Source organism: Jaculus jaculus, chromosome 21 (genome assembly GCF_020740685.1).
Source record: "Jaculus jaculus isolate mJacJac1 chromosome 21, mJacJac1.mat.Y.cur, whole genome shotgun sequence".
Classification (NCBI taxonomy): Eukaryota; Metazoa; Chordata; class Mammalia; order Rodentia; family Dipodidae; genus Jaculus; species Jaculus jaculus.
Window position 1 is genome coordinate 7,255,367 of NC_059122.1, and position 21,820 is coordinate 7,277,186.

The 21,820-nt window shown below is 48.1% G+C and overlaps 1 protein-coding gene across 4 annotated transcripts in view; it reads right to left on the minus strand.

Annotated features, from left to right (window-relative positions):
• The window catches only part of Usp24 (ubiquitin specific peptidase 24), a 143,938-nt gene extending 126,047 nt beyond the window's left edge, over window positions 1-17,891 (minus strand). For all 4 annotated transcript variants that reach the window (XM_045139213.1, XM_045139216.1, XM_045139215.1 and 1 more), the window contains exon 1: window positions 17,507-17,891. In XM_045139213.1, coding sequence (XP_044995148.1) covers window positions 17,507-17,863 — 357 coding nt within the window. In that variant the 5' untranslated portion in view covers window positions 17,864-17,891. The remainder of the gene's footprint in view (window positions 1-17,506) is intronic.
• Window positions 17,892-21,820: the final 3,929 nt, after the last annotated feature.

A 21,820-nucleotide genomic window follows, 5' to 3' on the forward strand; every position in this document is an offset into this window, starting at 1 on the left:
ATTTTAGTTCCAGTACATAACTTTTCTCCGGACTCCAGGCATATATCCAACCACCTTTTGGACAACTTGACTAAGATAACCAACGGGCTTCTTAACATGTCCGAAACCAAACTCCCTAATTCTTCCTATTAGATGACATTTCCCTGTTTGAAACCGTCAACAAACATCTTTACTCTGTTCAAGTTATCAGTACAGTTGAGGAGCTGACCTCTCCTCTCTCCCTGTCTCTCACTGCATTCCAACAATATTGGCTTCCCTACTGCTCTTCACACCTGCCAGCCTGGCCCTAGCTAAGGTCTTAGTATTAGGTACCGCTTCCACTGAAAGAGAAGTCACCAGAGTGCAGCTGAGTGGCTGGCTGCTTGTGATTGAGTTTTAATGGAACACAGACCTACTCGCTGGCGTTCTTATCAGCTTGTATGTTGCTTTCATATGCCAAGAGCACCGCTGACGGTGACAGACTACAGCGGCCCACTGAGCCTGACATCTTCCCTGTCTGGCCCTGCACAGCGCACCTCCCACCTATCACCCCGGGTGGTCGACCTCAGAGAAGCCCTGCTCACAAGCCCTCGCCCAGTCTAGCAAGCTCTCCGTGCTTCTCCCTTTGCTGCCCACTTGCTACCCAGGACTTCAAGCTACTGGGACTTGACTTTTGACTTATCTCGTTTCTTCTGCCTTCTTCCCTCACCGGACGGGAAGAACGTTTGCTCGTGGCATTATCGACAGCAGCCTGCCTGGTCGGGAGTAGGTGTGTCGTGCGCCCTTGGTGAACGGACAGTGAATGCTAAGTACCTGATAAAGTCTTGCAGAACTGGAGGAGGGGGAGGAGGAACTGGGGCCCAGAGAGCTGTGTCCTTGGGCATTACAGAGAGTGCTAATGTAAAGCACTTTTGCCTGTCTCTGTAACATCGAGTGAGGTGTTTCAAGCTGCATCTATTTAGAAGTCTAGTTCCCTGGTTAGACTGTGTTACACAATGGGAAGAGTCGTGTCTGGTTCTCCATTACCCTCCCGAGTGTCTGGAGTGGGGGAGACGGCTCTGTGGGCCCGCGAACTGACTTAGCGATTCCTCAGCACCCACGTAAGCAGCTGGGTGTGGCCACCCGGCCTGTGACCCCAGCCCAGCGACCGGAGAACTGAGCGGCTGGGGCTCGTGGAAGCGGCGGCTCTAGGTTAGAGAAGAGACTCCACGTTAAGTAAACACAGGGTGGGCGACGGGGTGAGCCGACATTCTCTGGCCTCCACATGTATGTGCATCTGTACACACATGTTCACATGCCACACACATGTAAAGAAAAGCGATTTCATGTATCTTATACACTACTTGACACCCAGATCCCTTGTACATCTCCAGCCATATCCCAGAACCGCTGCTGAATAGGCCGAGTGGCCAAATGCTGAGGTCTCTGTGGGAATGCAAGCGGAAGGCCAGCTGAAAGCCACCTCGACTGTGCCTACCTGGACGTGGCGAGGGCTTATTCCGTGGGTCAGCTCGTGGCGATTCACGAAAGGAGCACGTTTTTAGCCTTGCTTTGCTTATTACCACAAAGGCTTTGTGAGTAGTGAATAAGACAATGCACACAAAATGCCCTGAAAACTCAAACTGCAAATAAGAAGAGAAGTGCTACCACGGTGATGTACACTGTTCTTAGAAAGCACTCCAGTTCTGGGGCCATGGCCCAGTCAGTGAAGGGCTGGCTGTGCAATTACGGGGATGTGGGTTGTGAACTTTAGCACCCACTTAAATGTGGGCAGGGGCGGGAGCCCGCCCGCAATCCCAGTGCTCAGGGGATGGAGACAGCTGGATTCCCAGGGCAAGCTGCACTAGTAGAATTGGTGAGCTCTGGACTCAAATGACAGACCCTATCTCATTAGGTACGATGAGTGAACAAAGTCACCCACTATCGGCCTCCTCTGGCCTCCACACACCTGTAAACACACATACCCACGGCAACACACAGACAAACACAAAGTCCTCTGCGTAAGTATTTTGCTTATGGGAATAAACCCAACAAAGCACCTTCATGTGACTCTAGAGAAAGAGACTCAGTGTTTTCTCAGGCAATGCACTACCATTTGCCTCAATCCTTTCAGCAATAAAGTAATTCTTTAGGCTTAACAAAAAGATTCCAAGTGAAGAAATGGAGGGTGGAGGTGATGAAAATGAAAAAAGATGACAGCAAGGCACTGTGTGTAAAGAACACAGATGAGAAAGTCTTAAAAAACACAGGGTTAAGCCTCACTGCTAGCTATGAGATCTCAGACCAGGGCTTCTTAACCTGGGCTCTCGTGGCGTTTCAGCTGAGTAATTACTTGTTGAGGAGGCTGTACTGCGCACTGAAGGTGCACATGGTACAAGGAATACCCTTCTAGTTGTGACAGCCAAGAACTCCAGACATCACCAAGCACAGGATTTGGCATCTCCATATCTCATTCTTGTCTATAAAATTAAAACGTTTACCTACATGCCCAATAGCCTTTCTGGCTCTAAAAATGCTAAAGTTCTGCAAAAGATGGAAATAGAAATATCTAACAAATACAGTCAAGGGAAAATAAATTATACACTGAAAGAAACTAGTATTTCTGTTCAGTTTTCCTTATTGCCTTAGTAGATAATACACTTCCCTGGGTACTAAATAATTCAACAATAATTTATAAAAATTAGAGCATTGGGTAAACCTTTTCAACTATATCATTATCAAAAGACCAAAAAGACAGAAAGACCACTGCAGAATCTAGACTAGAAGAACATGTTCATCAAATGTAATGCTTATTTTAAAAAGCCTACAGAGCCGGGCACGGTGGCGCACGCCTTTAATCCCAGCACTTGGGAGGCACAGGTAGGAGGATCACCGTGAGTTCAAGGCCATCCTCAGAATTCCAGGTCAGCCTGGGCCAAAGAAAAACCCTACCTCGAAAAACCAAAAGGGGAAAAAAGAAGGCTATAGAGGATATTTTTAATATAAAAGAGGAATCTAAATAATATATATATGTTCTTGATAGATCCCTTCAGTGAGAAAATGGAACTACGTTTTTGTAGTAAGAGTTTGTCCTTAGGAGATACGTACTGAAGTATTTAAGGAATCAAGTATGATGGTGTTTGTAACATTCAGTTTTGAAAGGCTGAGGGAACTTGTCTTTAGAGAAACAGAAAGGGCAAATGGTAAATCAAGGGGAAGGCATGCAAGTGTTTATTTCAACTTTTCTGTTGGTTGGAAACCGCTCAAGATAAAACCAGAAAGACATATCTAGTGTGTAAATTGACTCAGACCCACCCACTCTGGTTGGCAGCTCATCACTTCCTGAGAGTCTACGAAACTCCACAGGAATCTCCTGGACACTAGAGCTGCTCTGCTAACGGCCAGCCCTTCTGGACAGGAGTGCTACAGTGGCCGCCAAGCCCTGAAAAGAGGGGCTGCATCTTGGCTCTGAGAGCAGACGCGAGCCAGACGTCCACAGGTTATCTGTCGGCCCTGAACACTCGGTCATCTTATTCTTTCTGGTTTAACTCTGGGGTGAGAAAAGCAAGGCAGGGAGAAGTGACTCAGTAGCTTTACTTTAACACGTTCACTTGGATCAGTACCAACACCAATCACCCTTTCAGAGATAAATGAAGCAGATAAGGCACTCCGTAACAAAAAGCAACATTAAGATCAGCTTTGTGGGAGGGTGGAAGGGTCGGCGTATGATGTGTATATGCATATTCATGAGGACCTGAGTCTGAATCCCAGGACCCACTCTTCCCTATGGCTTGAAAATAACTCCTTTCAGCCAGGCGCGGTGGCGCACGTCTTTAATCCCAGCACTCGCACGTGGAGGCTGAGGCAGGAGGATCGCCGTGAGTTTGAGGCCACCCAAGCTAGAATGAGACCCTACCTCGAAACCCCCTGCCAAAAGAAAAGAAAAGAACTCCTTTCGTGTATCAGCCAACACGAGGCCTACGTTGGTGTGCGTGCCCGTGCCTGTGCCCGAGCCCGAGCCCGAGCCCGAACCCGCCAAGCAGAGCTTTATGTCTGATGCTCTTCACCGTCATTCTGCACCTGATCTTTCTGGACAGGGTCTCTCACTGAACGTGCAGCAAGCAAGCACGCAGGCAGACTGGAGAGATAGATGGCTTAGCGGTTAAGGCGCTTGTCTACAAAGCCAAAGGGCCCGGGTTTGATTCCCCAGGACCCACGAAAGCCAGACGCACAAGGGGGGGACACGTGCATCTAAAGTTTGTTTGCAGCCGGGCGTGGTGGCGCACGCCTTTAATCCCAGCACTCGGGAGGCAGAGGTAGGAGGATCGCCATGAGTTCAAGGCCACCCTGAGACTACAGAGTTAATTCCAGGTCAGCCTGGACCAGAGTGAGACCCTACCTCGAAAAACCAAAAAAAAAAAAATAAATAAATAAAAAAATAAAGTTTGTTTGCAGTGGCCGGAGGCCCTGGCGTGCCCATTCTCTTTGTCAAATAAGAAAACAAATAATCCCAAAAGATAAAAAAAAGGAGGGAAGAGGGAGGAGAGAAGGGAGGGCAGGGGAGGGGAGGAGTAGGAATGAGCAGTTAGTGATCCACTTTCTCTTAAAAACATCCGCTTGTGCTTTCAAGACAACAGAGACAACACAGTGCGCACACTGCTGAGATGGTGGTGGAGACCCTCACTCTACAAATATCAGACATCTGACAAGTAAGTAAATGCGAATTCTGGGTATCCCTGGCATTAGAGAAAGGCCTCTTGAGAAAAGCATCACTTGGTTTCCTGGCAATAGATAGATGACACTCTAGATGCCACCACAGGTCAGTTAGGTGACCCTAAAAAAGGCCTGAAACATTACCTAAATACTTTTGATACACTTATGCTCGTTCATATTCAACCCATAATTTAAGGCTTCTGAAGTTAAATGTAACCTATTGTACTTAGGGCAAAAGAAATCTACCAGATCAATGTCACAATAAAGTGGTGAGTACTGCCAGGCGTGGGGGCGCACGCCTTTCGTCCCAGCACTCGGGAGGCAGAGGTAGGAGGATCGCCGTGAGTTCGAGGCCACCCTGAGACTACAGAGTGAATTCCAGGTCAGCCTGGGCCAGAGCAAGACCCTCCCTTGAAAAACCAAAAAACAACAACAAAAAAAATTCACCAAAATGCAGCCTCATCACTCCAAACTAACAATATTAATATTTTAGGGCCAGCTTATCATATAAAGTTTATACTTGCATGCATACATGATTGGTCATAGATTTTAACTTTTTTGTTCATTTTTATTTATTTATTGGAAAGTGACAGAGAGAGAGAAAGAGACAGAGAGAGACAGAATGGACGCGCCAGGGCCTCCAGCCACTGCAGACGAACTCCAGACGCGTGCGCCCCCTTGTGCATCTGGCTAACGTGGGTCCTGGAGAATCAAGCCCTGAACCGGGGTCTTTAGGCTTCACAGGCAAGCACTTAACCTCTAAGCCATCTCTCCAGCCCCAGATTTTAACTTTTTAAATGAATCAATGAATGAAAAAATTAAAGCAAGGTGCAGCGACACACACACCTATAATCTCAACACTTAGAGGCAAAGGCAGGAGTTCAAGGACAGCCTGAGCTACAGGAGACCCTGTCGCGAAACAACAAACAAATAAACAAATAGCTGGGCATAGTGGCACTGCCATTAACCCCAGCCTTTAATCAGGAGGCAGAGGTAGGAGGATCTCTGTGAGTTCGAGGCCACCCTGAGACTACAGAGTCACTCCAGGTCAGCCTGGGCTAAAGTAAGATCCTAACACCAAAAAAACAAACAAAGACTTTAAATCACATTATCCATAGTTAAGAGTCCAAGATGCCTATTTTACGGACGAGAAAGCTGAGGCTCACACAGGTAGACTGACTTGTCCAATAAGATAGGTCGTACACAACAGAAATATAGCCCAGACCCCGGGCATAGCAGTCTTTCGATGCTCGGTGCCCAGTGGGTGGCAGGTGGGGGGTGGAGCCTTTCTGGAGGAGCGGCGGTGGTGTTGGGGGAGGGCTGAGGTGTGTTACAGACAGCTCCCCTTCCAAGAGTCTGGCTCGCTCCCAGCAGCTCCCCCCCCTCACCCCCCCCCCCCCCCCCGCTGCGGCACAGCTGACGCTCAGCCTCTGCTCATGCCACACTTCCCCCTGTCATTGTGGAGCTTCCCCTTGAGACTATAAGCCAAATTAAAATCCTTCCTCCCCTCGGCTACTTTGGGCTGGGTGCTCTGTCCCAGCAAGGACACCAGCATCTAACTTGTTCTGAGGGACAAAAAGAGCAGGAAAGCAGGAGATAAGACCAGTCAGGTTCCATGTGGAGACCCTGGACAAGAGTTTACATACATTTTAGCCATAGGACAAAGAGCCACCGAACAGCCACCCATGAGCAGTTACCCCATGATGAAGCTTGAAGCTCGCTGAGGTGCCACCGTTACACAGAGAAGGAAGAGATGGGTCGGGAATGGAAACCGGAGCAGGGCAGAAGAGGGGCAGAGACGACACGGGAGTTCTCAGTCATGAGAAGAGAGAAACATTCTGGAGTAACTAACACAATGGACAAAGTAAGTTGTCCTACAGCTGGAATACCTCCATATTGCTAAGATTCCAAAATCTACTTTCAATTGCTGCTACAAATGCCTCGTGGTAGATATCCAAGGACAGTTTTCAGAATACATGTCAATTTTCAACTGAAATTGACATTACAGCGTGAGAAACACAAAGGGGGGAGTAAAACAATAAAACAATCGTTGACATGATTATGGAAAGCTGGGATTCAAACGCACACAGCAAGGAAGCGGAAAAGTCTTGGCAATAGATTACCAATCAATTTTAATTTCAGAAACCACTTGGAAACATATTGATAAAAGACTGAGAGCAGGGCTGAAGAGATGGCTTAGCGGTTAAGTGCTTGCCTGTGAAGCCTAAGGACCCCGGTTCGAGGCTTGGTTCCCCAGGTCCCACGTTAGCCAGATGCACAAGGGGGCGCACGCGTCTGGAGTTCGTTTGCAGAGGTTGGAAGCCCTGGCGCGCCCATTCTCTCTCTCCCTCTATCTGTCTTTCTCTCTGTGTCTGTTGCTCTCAAATAAATAATTTTAAAAAAAAAAACTTAAAAAAAAAAAAGATGGAGAGCATCAGGCACCGGATCGCTCTTTCACCAGGTATCTCTGATGCACACTTAAGCGAAAGCCTATGAAAATAATGTCAATCAACTTTACCAACACAGGTAACTAGGCAATATGCTAAAGGAGAGCCAACGGCATGAACAACCAAGCTTATTTTATAAGTGGGAAAGAGACGGCTGAACAACTAAGATGTTACCCATCTCTGACAGGACACTCAGGGTTTCAACACAGCCACAGGACAAAGTTCCACGGACCTCCAAGGAAGATTATCACAATAAAATTGTGTCTTGGCCGGGCGTGGTGGCGCACACCTTTAATGCCAGCACTGGGGAGGCACAGGTAGGAGGATCGCAAGATCACTGTGAGTTCGGGGCCAGCCTGAGACTAGAGAGTGAATTTCAGGTCAGCCTGGGCTAGAGCAAGACCCTACCTAGAAAAAAGAAAATGTGTCTTGTGTTAGTTCTTTCCTTAAGGGGGGGAAAAAATCAAGACTACAGTTACAGATTCCAACAGCTGGCAACAACAATCATCTCTAAAATAAGTGGGCCCCACTTCACAGAGTCAAGTCAGAGAAAAGCTGAAGCAAGTCGTGGTAGGAACCAAGTTCCTGACTGTGGAGCAAGGACAAGGGCCCTCAAGGAGGACGCAGGAACTCCAGAAATACCTCGTCAAGGAGGCTGGAAGGGTGGCTCTGTGGTTAAAAGCACCTGCTTACAACGCCTGCCGGCCTGAGTGCAGGTCCCCAGTGCCCACGTCAAGCCACACACAGAGTGGCATGTGCACTTGGAATTTGTTCGCAGCAGCAAGAGGCCAAGGCACACCTGCCTCTCTCAAGTCATAATTTTTTTTTTTTTCACAGTATTTGTCAAGGGGCCGGGGAGATGACTCAGGCTAGAACATTCTGAGTTTGACTTCCTGACACTCCCATGAACTGCTGAGCAGAGCCACACAGCCGGAGCCCGGCCCTGTGGGAAGCGGAGACGGAGCAGAGCTGGGGCCCCAGATTCAGAGAAGAGACTCGGTCTCCAGGAAACCCAGGGATCCGTGATGGAGAGGCACGACTGATGTTCTCCTCTCGTCTCTGCACATGTACGCACGGGGTGTACGCACCCACACACTCCACATCACATACGTATGTGGAAACAAACTGTCAAAACTCACCACAGGCATTATATACACCGCTACCTACTACAAAAAGTCTGTGATGTGTTGTACGCACACGTGCATGTGCACGCACGGGGCCGCCCGTTCATCACTCCCCCATCTGTGTGTCCTGGAAAGGAGTCTTACTGATTCGGGAGCTGGCTGTTTTTTCTTCTTATTATTTTTAAATTTTATTTAGTTATTTGTAAGCAGAGAGATAGAGAGAAGAGAGACAGACAGACAGAATGGGCACACCAGGGCCTCCAGCCACTGCAAATCAACTCCAGATGCATGTGCCCTTGTGCATCTGGCTTACATGGGTCCTGGGGAATCGAACCTGGGCCCTTTGGCTTTGTAGGCAAATGCCTTAACCACCAAGCCATCTCTCCAGCCCAAGCCTGCTCTTACAAAAGCCCCTGATCCTTCGGTCTCTGCTTTCCACAGGACTGAGGTTCAGACAGGTGTGGCCAGGGTCAGCTGTTTACGTGTGTGCAGGGGGATCGAACGGGGCAGTATTGGGTCCTCTCAGGCCTTCACGCTTGTACAGGCTGGGTACCCTCACCTGCTGAGCCATCTTTCTAGCCCCCTCCAAAAAAAGTATAGATTATGACTGAAAGAGAGTACTGCAATACTCAACGATACAAATTCCAATGCTAATAATGACAGTGAGAAATACAAGCTTAAAAAACGAAAATAAAACTCTGTGGAAGGCAGGTGTTAAAAACAAAGGACTCAGGGCTGGAGAGATGGCTTAGCGGTTAAGTGCTTGCCTGTGAAGCCTAAGGACCCCGGTTCGAGGCTCGGTTCCCCAGGTCCCACGTTAGCCAGATGCACAAGGGGGCGCACGCGTCTGGAGTTCGTTTGCAGAGGCTTGAAGCCCTGGCGCGCCCATTCTCTCTCTCTCCCTCTATCTGTCTTTCTCTCTGTGTCTGTCGCTCTCAAATAAATAAATAAATAAAATTAAAAAAAAAAAAAAAGACTCAGTTGGCACAGCACTTGCCTGAGTTCTGATCCCCAGCACCCACGTAAAGGTCAAGTGTGAGGCCTGCAACCACAGGCCTCGGGAGGCAAAGACACAGGTCACACGCACGGCGAGCCGGCCAGCTCCTCCAGCCAAATCTGTCATGGCTCTGGGTTCAGTGAGAGACCTCACCCATGGGGAGAAACTGAGGAAGACACCCAATGTTGATCTCTGGCCTCCACATGCATGTGCAAGTGTGTGCGCACACACCCACGCACCCACGTACCACATACCCTTATACATACAATTAAAAATATTCCAGGGGCTATAGAGATGGCTTGGCGGTTACGGCGCTTGCCTGTGAAGCCCAAGGACCCATGTTTGACTCCCCAGGCCTCATGTGATGCATGCGCAAGGTCACGCATGTGCACAAGGTGGCACATGTGTCTGGAGTTTGACTGCAGTGCCTGGAGACCCTGGTGCACCAATTCTCTCTTATGACATTTTTTTAATATTCTGAATATGAAGAATACGACAGAATCTTTGCAATCTACTATCCTCTGAAATTCTCTTATGTGAATTTTCCTATCCAAAATTCTAAGCTATCCTTTTCTTTTTCCAAGCTAAAATTGTGTTAACAAGAATTACACATTGCATTGTCTTGAGTGTGACATCAGAACGGCGAGCATGTACACAGAGCTGTTTCAATCACACCTACCATGTGGCTAGCCTGCTCCATGAGACAGTTTCAAAAGAAGAACCCCTCAACAAGAAGGGGAACTGTTTGGGGAGAGGGAGGGGAGACAGACAGGGGGAGGCCGGGAGGGGACATGTTCAACAAAGCACGGTATGTATGGCGGGAGATGTCACAACAGAACTCCTGTCCTTGCATGCAAACCAAAGAATCCATACACTCGTCCTCTTTGTAAGCGTGCACACGCAAGTGCATGTATGGTGTGCAGGCGTGTGCAGATGTGCACACCCCACCTGGTGCGCGAGGGGCCAGAGGAGAATACCAGGTGCCCTGTTCTCGTCACTCGTCAGCTTTGGGGAAGGATCTCGTCCTCAGCGTGGAGCCGTTGTCTGTCAGTCTCCGCCAGGGCCGAAAGCTTCAGGTGACCATGCCCAGCTTTCTACATGTGGGTTCTGGGGAGTGAACCCGGTGGCCCCGGGCTGGGAGGCCCGCGTGCTCACACGGCATGAGGAGCCGGCTCCGCAAGCCCTCAGGCAGTTTCTTAAATAAAAGTGTAAGCACGAGTGAGCTTGAGTGCATTCGATCCATGCGGATGTTTTGAAATGGTTCAGGCTTATACAGTTATGTGTTTACTTATTTTTCTCTGATACTCCAAATATGAAAAATTTCCTAGAAAATTTAGCTCTAGGATTAAAAGATTCTATTAAACTTTTCACAGTACTTTTATCCTAAAAATGATAAATATTTCACCTTCATACTCAGTCAAATGTTAAATACTTGGGAAGTAAACCTAAAAGAATATAAGTACATTAATGAATTTTCCTATTAAGTTAAAAACGGACTGGGGAAATGGCTTAGCAGTTATGGCATTTGCCTAAGGACCCAGGTTCAATTCCCCAGGACCCACGCAAGCCAGATGCAGAAGGGGGCACATGTGTCTGGAGTTTGTATACACTGGCTGGAGGCCCTGGCATGCCCATTCTCTCTCTCTCTTTCTCTCTCCCTCTCTTTCTCTCTCATAAATAAATATTTTTTAAATAGTTAAAACCTTTTCTTCAAATCATTAAGGCATTACAATATTTACTTTTCTAATATTGAATTCTTTTGTGGTATTGGTGATTAAACCCACGGTCCCATACTTGCAGGGTCTTTCCAAACAATTACAATTTTTTTTTTTTTTTTGAGAAGCAAATGCTGTACCACTAAGGTGTACCCATCCCTAGCCACTACTATTGAAACTGATTTCACATTTTGTACTGTGCTGTACGAAGCTGTCACAGTCTGCTGATATTACTAAATTACCCCAACAGGACACACCAAAGCTGCTTTCTTCACATCAAACTGCATGCATTCTAAAGGTAAATGACCAACTAATCAAAAAATAAAAATAAAAATCCTAACAGAGTGTCATGGTCGTAATTCCCAAAGGTTATACACATGATGATTATGGAGACATTCTTACTTCCAAAACTGGGCTATGCTCATTCATCTTTCAGATTCCCTATTTATTTCATCGACTTTCAACTAATCGAGGGGTTACTTTTTGTTCAAAACCTCCATATGATTTTTTTAAATTTACTGACTTATAGTAGATCTAAGTGCAGGTTACGTATTCAAATCACCAACAGTTAACTAAAATGTGCTCATTTGATATTCATACTCAAATATACTAGAATTGTTATATTTTATTAAAAAATAAACTTTAATATAAACCTCATTTATTTATTACAGAGAGAGAAAGAAAGAAGCAGCTAAAGAGAGAGAATAGGCGCTCAGGGCCTCCAGCCACTGCAGATGAACTCCAGATGCATGCGCTACCTTGTGCATCTGGCTTACGTGGGTCCTGGGGAATAGAACCCTGGTCTTTAGGCTTCTCAGACAAGCACCTTAGCCGCTAAGCCATCTCTCCAGCCCAGAAACCTCATTTATAGCTACTACTTAGTACAGAGGATAAGAAATGGAGTAAGCTAAAGAGCTATACAGTAATGTGATTTTAATTTTCATGTGACTTAGATATAATATAGCAAGGCCAACTTTGAGGCTTTTAACCTAAGAAACGAAACAAAACAAAAACAACAACAAGGAAATCTTGCACATACTTGTGACACAATACTTTCAATGGAAAAACTACATTCAACAACAACAAACCCAGGAGGTCCACAGTACCTGTCAGACCGGAACACTGAGGATCACTTCCAAGAGCACGAATAACCGAAAGCGGACAGCTGAGAAACGGTATTTCCTTAGCTGACGTGAACTGGTGTGTGTGTGTGTGTGTGTGTGTGTGTGTGTGTGTGAGTGTGTGTGTGCAGTATGTGTGGCATGCATATGTGAACATGTGCTACTTACACATGCGCGTGCAGGTGTGCACGCCTCACGTCACGCGCGTCCTCCCCATCACCTCTTGAGACAAGTCACTGAACCTGGAGCTTACATCATTTTCAGTCAGAGCCCCAAATGGCTAAGTTTGCTAAGGTGCCTGGAATACCTGGTTCCAGTTCCTGCTGACCCGCTGGGAGGGACAAGGACCAAGTCCACGGCTCTGGGGAGAACAGAACCAGGTGCCGGCACTCAGTCGTGGCTAGTGAAGGCTCTTGACAGCGGAGCGGGGTGTTGAAGATCAGAAGTTAGTTACGGAAGCTGTGAGCTCTCACGTTCTATGATACAAGAGGCTTTCATCGCCCATGGAATGATTTTGAAATAACGGTATTCACAATCAAGACCAGAGAGCTTTTCAAAGTCCTTTCCAGACCCAGAGCAAGACCAAACACTACACTGCCACCCATCAAAGCTGGTACGGACTAAAACAGCCACGTGTGGTACCGCACGCCTTTAGTCCCAGTATTTGAGAGGCAGAGGTAGGAGGGCTGTCGTGAGTTCGAGGCCACCCAGAGACACCACTTTCTATATAGTTCAGTGTGTTTTGGGTCTCTCTGAATGCAAACTCCTTGCTTCTACTCAAACGGAACTTTAACTTTTCTGAATCTTAATTCTTAAACCAAATCCTATTTATAGCAGAGCCCAAATTACTGAAGTGATCCTGGTTACATGACCTTGGAAGGTCGCCTGTAAAATGAGAGCCTTGGACTAAGAGCCACTAGAATGTGAACCTCGAGTTCTGTTGGTCACTTCCACCTCCTGCCCCCTGGACAGGGAGGCATCAAATGTTTACTGAATGAGACAGCCATTGCTCTTCCCAAAGTACATACATCAAATGAACAATAATGCTGCTTCCTCCCTCTCCCCTACTTTTTTATTCAGTGTTAGGGGTCAGACCCCCAAACCCATGTATGCTAAGCACACATTCTACCACTGAGCTTCACATCCCTCGCTGGCCCTTATTTTTCCTTTTTAACTAACTAGATTTTACTCTGTGTATTCTCAAACATTTTCAAGAGGATCCTGAAACTGAAATTTTCTATGCAGAAAATATAAATATGTACATTTTAAAATTAAGGTTCTGTTTTAGGCAATAAGAATAGACTATTGTCAACTGTCACCCTGTTTTTCTTCATTCTTGTTCTTTCCCTTTGACCCATTACTGTACTGTTCCTTTTTCCTTTGAAACGGAGGCACCTGGTTCCAATAGCTGCCTCTGTGGAGACAGGCCACTTCCCCTTCGGGCCCTGAAAGGCTGCATCTGTTAAAACAGGCAGCCGAACTAATTATTAATTTCTAAGTCTTTTGCTTTTAAAAATCAAAACAACAACAACTAAAAAAAAAAAAAAAAAAACTCTCTTACAGCCTTTAATTCTAGCACTACAGGCTCAGGTAGGAAGATCACCATGAGTTCAAGGCCAGTCAAGGATACAGAGTGAATTGCAGGTCAGCCTGGGCTACAGTGAGGCCCTGTTTCAAAACAAAACAAAACACACATACACATCCCCTTTGTGATCTGCTTTAATTCTACCTGATTCAATGCTTACCCATCATTCCTAGGCCCCTAGAATAGTCTCAAAATTTGCCTCTTTTCCTCTTTATTTTCCTTTATTTCCACGCTACCATCAAAGGAATTCAGCTTAAAATCATGAGCTGAACAGAATGAAAAGTACACTGGCTTCTAATGCCTGAGACCTGGTTTCAAATTTAAGTTCTGCCATTAATATAATAACAAAAATATGCCTAAAACGGTGGCGTGATAAACATATTGATGAGACATGCACAGAATGTTTCCAGAAATTACAGTGGAGGCGCTTAGTGACAATCACTAGCTACCCCCACTTCCAGGATCAAAAGCCTCCGTTTCCCGCAGCCTGTGGCGAGGAGGCTCAGTCTTGCTTCCACAGTCACCAGGTCAGTGGTGTGGGGAAAGAGTCGGCCAGGGTAAAGCAACCCCAATCGCCAGCCCTCCGGACCCATCACAAGTGGTTTCGGCACTGCCCTAAGCAATTAGGGAAAATGAGGATTGGATGTTTCTTTAAAAAAGAAGGAAAAAAACCCCACATTCTCTATGACTCCTCAGTCAGCCACTCACCCCACGAGAAGCTGCTCCACGCTATCCAAACTCACATGTACAGAAAGTCAGTTAGGGGCTGGGTAGATGGCTGAGCGGCTAACGCGCTTGCCTGTAAAGCCAAAGGACCCAGGTTCGATTCCCCAGGGCTTACATAAACCAGATGAACAAAGTGGTGCATGCATCAGGAGTTTGTTTGCAGCAGCTGGAGGCCCTGGTGCACCCATTTCTCTCTCTCTCTCTCTCAAAAAATAAATAAATAAAAATAAAATATTTATAAGCAAGGCATGATGGTGCACGCCTTGAGTCCCAGAACTACAGAAGCAGAGGTAGGAGGATCACCATCTCCATGAATTCTAGGCCAGCCTGAGACTACATAATGAATTCCAGGTCAGCCTGGGCTCGAGTGAGACCCTACCTTGAAAAACATATATATGTGTATATGTATGTATATGTATATGTGTGCGTGTGTGCATATATATATATATATATCTCAGTATCACGTACCACCAAGTATCACTTCCTTTGATTTTTCAATCACAGGAAATTAAAGCGAAACCGAAAAATATTTCTCACATATTGAGGATATAGTGAGCATTGTAGACTCAAGCCTACATTTTCAGGAGGGGGGTTAAAAAAATGGCTTTCTTCTTGCTTTCAAAATAGGTCAAAATTGTCAAGAACAAGGGGAGGAGTGAGGGGGCTGACAGTGAGAAGCTGGCTCCTTAAAGTGAATTAGGCACGGTTAATTATACCAGAACTGTCGAAAACTCCCAGAGCAGGGCTGGAGAGATGGCTTAGCGGTTAAGGCACTTGCCTGCAAAGCCAAAGGACCCAGGTTCGATTCCCCAGGACCCACATAAACCAGATGCACAGATGGCGGAAGCATCTGGAGTTTGTATGCAGTGGCTGGAGGCCCTGGCGCGCCCATTCTCCCCCCCCCCATGTCTGTATTTCTTTTTCAAATAAATAAAAATTAAAATATTTTTTAAAAACTCCCCGAGCAAAGATACTAACAGTCTTTACTTTGCTGTACTAGTCAATGGCACAGCTGAGTTCCTGGGCAGCAGCGGGCCACCCAGCAAGAGAGGAGGCCTGGAAACGAAAGCAATCATGGTTACGCGCGTGCGCACACACCACAGCTTTTTAAGTGACAGCTTCTGTCCCAAGCTACTGCAGCCGGATCAAGTGCTGCAAACACACACTTACTGACACCATACAGTGCTACCGGGGTGGGGGGACTCAGAAGGTTTAGCTAGGAGTCACCTGCACGCATTTCTGTATCTAAAAACACAAGCCTACTGCTTCGAGACCTCTGCTCTGATCTGCGGCCAAGCTAAGCTGCCCTCCTTGATCTGGAAATGTCCTAATCAATGAAAGGGAACAAACAATCCCGCCACGAGCTGCCATCTCTCCTGCCAGGTAATTAATCATAAGCAGTGTTGCTTCTGGTTAATCATTTTTGCCTTGTTTTTAGTGAGCCTGTCTTCTCTCACTGCTCACACTGTAAGCACCCCAGTTTCCTGCACTTGAGACCTGAGACGTCTGATCAAAGCCACTAGCCTAGTGAGTCCTTTCTCAAGACCCCTCTTCACTCTCACTGGTACCCTATTCCTTCACAAATCACCCTCCCTAAGGCTACAGTCCCCTTTCCCAGTCTAATTTCTGCCCATTTCACTTTTCGCCTTACCTGGGGCTGGTACGCCCCTTCTCCAAGGCTGGGTTCACCCTCGACTCCTGGCCTCATCACTGCCTCTCCCTCTCCGCTCCCCCATCCACCCAGGCCTCTGGTTTTCTTGTCTTAGTCCAATCCCCACCTCCTGTCGTTACACCTGACCTAAGTGAAGCCTATCTCTCCTCTCCAACCCTAGACCTTACCGCCACCCCTGAGCTGCCTGCCTCCTCCACCCCAGTCCCTCATTCCAGAACCTGCTCAACCCTCTTTTCTTTCTTTCTTTTTAAAGTTTTTCAAGCTAGGGTCTTACTCTATCCCAGGCTGACCTGGAATTCACGATGGAGTCTCAGGGTGGTCTCGAACTCATGGCGATCCTCCTTACCTCTGCCTCCTGAGTGCTGGGATTAAAGGCGTATTTAAAAACCTAAGTGGTAAATGGTGGCTGGGGAGATGGTTTAGCGATTAGGGCACTCACTTGTGAAGCCTAAGGACCCAGGTTCTATTCCCAGTGCCCGTGTAAGCCAGATGCACAAGGTGGCTCACGTGTCTATAGAGTCCAGTTGCAATGGCTGGAGGCCCTGGCACACACATTCTTTCTATCTGCCTCTCTCTTCAAAATATATATGTATATATGTATATCTGCCTCTCTTCAATAAATAAATAAGTGAAACATTTATCAAAAAAAAAAACCTAAGTGGCACACACCTTTAATCTGGAGGCTGAGGTAGGAGAATCACCATGAGTTCGAGGCCACCCCAAGACTACAGAGAGAATTCCAGGTCAGCCTGGGCTACAGCAAGACCCTACCTCGAAAAACCAAACAAAACCACCACCACCCCAAATTGCACTCCTCTCCCAACAATCCTCGCGTAAACTAGCGCAGCCTCTTCTTTTGGCTTAGCCTATCCCTCTGTCCTCCCTCTGAGCCAGACTCCTGCTTCAAGTCTTTCCCTGAAACCTGGAGCCATGCGTTTACTAACTAGGGACCTCATCTCTGACCCCTGGCCAGCAGCGGCATCTGTCCCTCCCCATCTCCCATGCCAGGTGAGCATGTCCACCCACCACCACCACCACCACATCCCATGGTGGATGCCACAGCTTCTGTTTCTCCATCCCCCACCACCACACCTCACTCTGGATCTTCCTTGCCCATCCCCGAGGTCGACCCCTCACCCCGTGCCCACCTGGACCTCAGCCTTGCCAACATCCCTAACCCTCAGGGGCTCTTCCTCCCTGACACTGCCCTCACCCCGGACGCAGGTCGGATCCCTCCCTCCCTCTTGTAAGCCTGGCAGTCTGGGTCAACTCCCTGCCGCCCCTCGGGGGTGGCGTCCACTCCCTGCCGTCCCTCATGGTCAGGGTGATGTCCACCTGCGTCCACTCCCTGTTCACCTCCCATGGTCAGGGTGACGTCCACTCCCTGCTGTCCCTCAGGGTCAGGGGTGTGTGTGTGCGCGCGCTGGGACCCCCGCCCCACGGCTCACCTCGGTGTCCACCACCTCGTGGTAGGCGGGCGGGGGATCGAAGCCACCCCCACCGCCTCCGCCGCTCCCGCCGCCGCGGGATGGACCACCGCAGCCACCGTCGCCGCCGCCGCCGCCGCCGTCCCCCCGCGGGCCTCCTCCACCTCCAACTCCACCTCCCCCGGGTCCCGGTCCGGGGCCTCCGCTATCCATGGGCTCGTAACCTCCGTAGTCCAGACCGGGCCTCTCGTTGGTGAGCAAGGCCACGGCCTCGTTGATGTCGTTCTTGGCCAGGCGCAGGGCCTTGCGGATGGTGGCCGGGTCCGAGAAGCCCATGCACAGCAGCGTGGTCATGTGCTGCTCCTCCTCCGATTCCATGGCTCCGCGCGCGCAGCGTCCCCGTCCCCCGTCCGCGCCCGCGCCCGCGCCCGCGCCGGCTCACTCGAGCTGCGGGCGCAAGGTCCCGGATCGAGCGGGCCGCGCCGGGCTAGCTGAAAGGTCCCGGATCACGCGAGCGAGCTGAAAGGTCCCCGGATCACGCGAGCCGAAAAGTCCCGGATCACGCGAGCGAGCTGAAAGGTCCCCGGATCGAGCGGGTCGCGCCGAGCCGGGTCTGCCAGGGTCGTCCGTCTCGCACCCCCTACCCCCCCCTCCACCCCGACCCTCACGCTGCGAGGAGCCCCGGGCCGGGGAGCCGAGCTCCGGGTGGAGGGGTCGTGAGGAGCTCAAGCATGGACGCCCGGCCCTGCCCTGCGCGGCGCCATGTTGCTCTTGCTCCTCCTCCTCCTCCGCGGCCCGGAAGCGCGGCCCGTGCCGCCCGACTGCGACCCGCCGTTCCCAGGCGCGGGCCGTGGTGGTGTGAAGTGGGGAGGGGCGGGGAGGGGAGGGGGGCCACTGAGGGGGGATTTCAACAACGGACGGGAAAGGACTGCGGAGCCCCCGCACATCGCAGTCGGCCCGCAACAAGTCCCTCCTTCCCCCCCCACCCCCAGCTCTCTGCTCCACGGCCAGGGCGCGCAGAGCGTCGCCGCCACGGCCGTCCTCGACCTCGGCCCTGGCCTGACGCTGCTCGCGTCCCCCCCTGAAGCTCCCCCACCCCAGACCCAGCCCCGCCGCCGCTGTCGTCGCGGGGTCGGAACCCGCCCCAGCTGCCCCCCCACCCCACTTCGCCCGCACCCCTTGCAGGGAAGGGGTTCCATTCTGCATCCCTCCAGCCCAGACCGTGACTCAAGGCTCCTCCACACCAGAACCTGACCGAACTTGGCCAAACTCTAACTGAGATCTCGGGACAATCGGAAAAAAAAAAAAAATTTATATCTTTATATTATATACTGTATATAAAAATATAGTAAATATATCATGTGTTTATTATATTGGTATTTATTAGATATATATTCGTATAATATGTTACATATATTATGTTACATATATTATGACTATATAGTTTACAATATAATTACATATTGTAATAAAGCATAGTTACGTAAATATAAGATATATGGTATAATTATGATCTACAATAAATATATAATTTATAATGTATCATAACTACATACCATATATTTATATATTATATAAATATACATTTATATATATATATATTTTTTTTTTCCCAACGGTGCTCTGTATTGAAAAACCTCTGGAATTGAGCCAGGCGTGGTTGGCTCACCCCTTTAATCCTAGCACTTGGGAGGCAGAGTTGCCCTGAGTTCAAGGTCAGCCTGAGAGTACACAGTGAATTCCAGGTCAGCCTGGGCTAGTTTTTTAATTTGAGAGCGACAGACATAGAGAGAAAGACAGATAGAGGGAGAGAGAGAGAATGGGCGTGCCAGGGCTTCCAGCCACTGCAAACGAACTCCAGACGTGTGCGCCCCCTTGTGCATCTGGGTAACATGGGACCTGGGGAACCGAGCCTCGAACCAGGGTCCTTAGGCTTCACAGGCAAGCGCTTAACCGCTAGGCCATCTCTCCAGCCCCCTGCCTTACTCTTGAAGCAGAAGGCCAACACTGCTTCACTTTCTCCAGCCCAACTCAGATCTCCATCCATGTACCCAGTAGTTAAATTGCTGACAATATTTAGAAACTTTTTCTGCATTCTCTCTGCTACCATCTTTTCCCCCTTTTGCCTAGTAACTTGCCAAAGACCAGCAACTTGATTTTACAAATTATTACTGGTTGCATTTGGTTTTTTTTAAATTTTTTGTAATTTTTATTGACAACATTTCTACCATCTGTTGATTATATATATACGTGTGTGTATGTATATATATATACATACACACACGTATATATTACTGTTTACATTTAAGTGAAGTAAATGTACTATTTTCCTTGTTCTTATTAAATATTAGGTTATGAGCCGGGCGTGGTGGCTCACGCATTTAATCCCAGCACTTGGGAGGCAGAGGTAGGAGGATCACGTGAGTTTGAAGCCACCCTGAGACACCATAGTGAATTCCAGGTCAGCCTGGCCTAGAGTGAGACCATACCTCGAAAACCAAAAAAAAAAGTATATATATATATATATTAGGTTATAGATTAGACTCCTTGTCCAATGGAAGTAAAGACTCTTAACATGTGAGCAAAAACACACACACCTTCCACTTAGGATCAACAGCACTGAAAGGACCTTCCTTGCTAAGGAAGAATTTGGACTGGGTCTGAATGTACATACTGAAAAAAAGGTTTTAGTGTCTCCAGCTCATAGGTATCGATGAAGTTTTAAATATCTATCTGTAGCAGATGAAGAACAAAAGCAAGTTGAGGTTCTGGAGAGACAGCTTAGTAGTTTAGATGCATGCCTGTAAAGCCTAAGGACCCAGGTTCGATTCCCCAGGTCCCACGTAAGCCAGATGAACAAGGTGGCCCATGATGTCTGGAGTTCCTTTGCAGTGGCTGGAGGCCCCGGCGCACCCATTCTCTCTCTCTCTGCCTTTCTCTCAAGTAAGAAATAAATATTTTTTATTTACTTATTTGAGAGGGAGAGAATGGATGCGCCAGGGCCTCCAGCCACTGCAAACAAACTCCAGATGCATGCGCCCCTTGTGCCTCTGGCTTACGTGGGTCCTGGAGAATTGAACTGAGGTCCTTTGGCTTTGCAGGCAAGTGCCTTAAACATTAAGCCATCTCTCCAGGCCAAGAAATAAATACTTTTTTAAAAAAGTAACTTGAAGTAAACAGCTAATCAGAGTACATGCCACTCTATGTAATAGATTCAGCAAGTAAGTATGTACCGTTGACCTATACTGAGTTGACTAACACCTGTGTGATGGCTTGATTCATGTGTCCCTCACAAACTTAGGTGTTCTGAATGCAAGGGTCCCAGCTGGTGGAGATTTGGGAATTAACGTCTCCTGGAGGCGGTGTATTGATGGGGGCGGGTTTATGAGTGTTATAGCCAGTGTCCCTTTGCCAGTGTTTGGCACACTCTCCTATTCCTGTTGCCCACTTTGTGTTGGCCAGGAGGTGATGTCCACCCTCTGCTCATGCCATCGTTTCCCCTGCCATTGTAGAGCTTCCCCTCAAGCCTGTAAGCCAAAATAAACCCCTTTTTTCCCCCAAAAAACTGCTCTTGGTCAGGTGTTTTCTGCCAGCAATGTGAACCTGACTCTGACAATCCCAGCGCTCAGGAGGCCAAAAGTCACAGTAAATTACCTGAAAAAAAAAAAAGTAGCTATTCTCAGCACTGGTGATACAACCGGGAAGTAAAAGTATCGATTAGGGTTGGAGAGATGGCTTAGTCATTAAGGTGCTTGCCTGCCAAGCCAAAGGACTCAGGTTCGACTCCCGATTACCCACACAAGCCAGATGCATCCAGAGTTCATTTGCAGTGGCTAGAGGGCCAGGTGCCCATTCTCCCCCCCTCCTCTCCCCCCCCTCTCAAAAACTAAATAAGGGCTGGAGAGATGGCTTAGTGGTTCAGCGCTTGCCTGTAAAGCCTAAGGACCCCGGTTCGAGGCTCGATTCCCCAGGACCCACGTTAGCCAGATGCAGAAGGGGGCGCATGCGTCTGGAGTTCATTTGCAGTGGCTGGAGGCCCTGGTCCACCCATTCTCTCTCTCTCTGCCTCTTTCTGTCTTTCTGTCTGTCACTCTTAAACAAATCGATAAAAAATAAACAAAAACTAAATAAATAAAATATTTTTTTATATTAAAAAAAGAATCTGTTGGATTCCAAGCAAATGCATTCATTTCGCCCCATCTTTGCGTAGTTCACTCTGTGACTATGAAGTGAATTGCATGAAGTCATGAGTAAAGAAAAAGGAAAAAGAGAAAACTGTTTATACCCCCAAGATTTGAAAGAACCTAAGAGGCAAATTTTTGAGTCCGAGCCAAC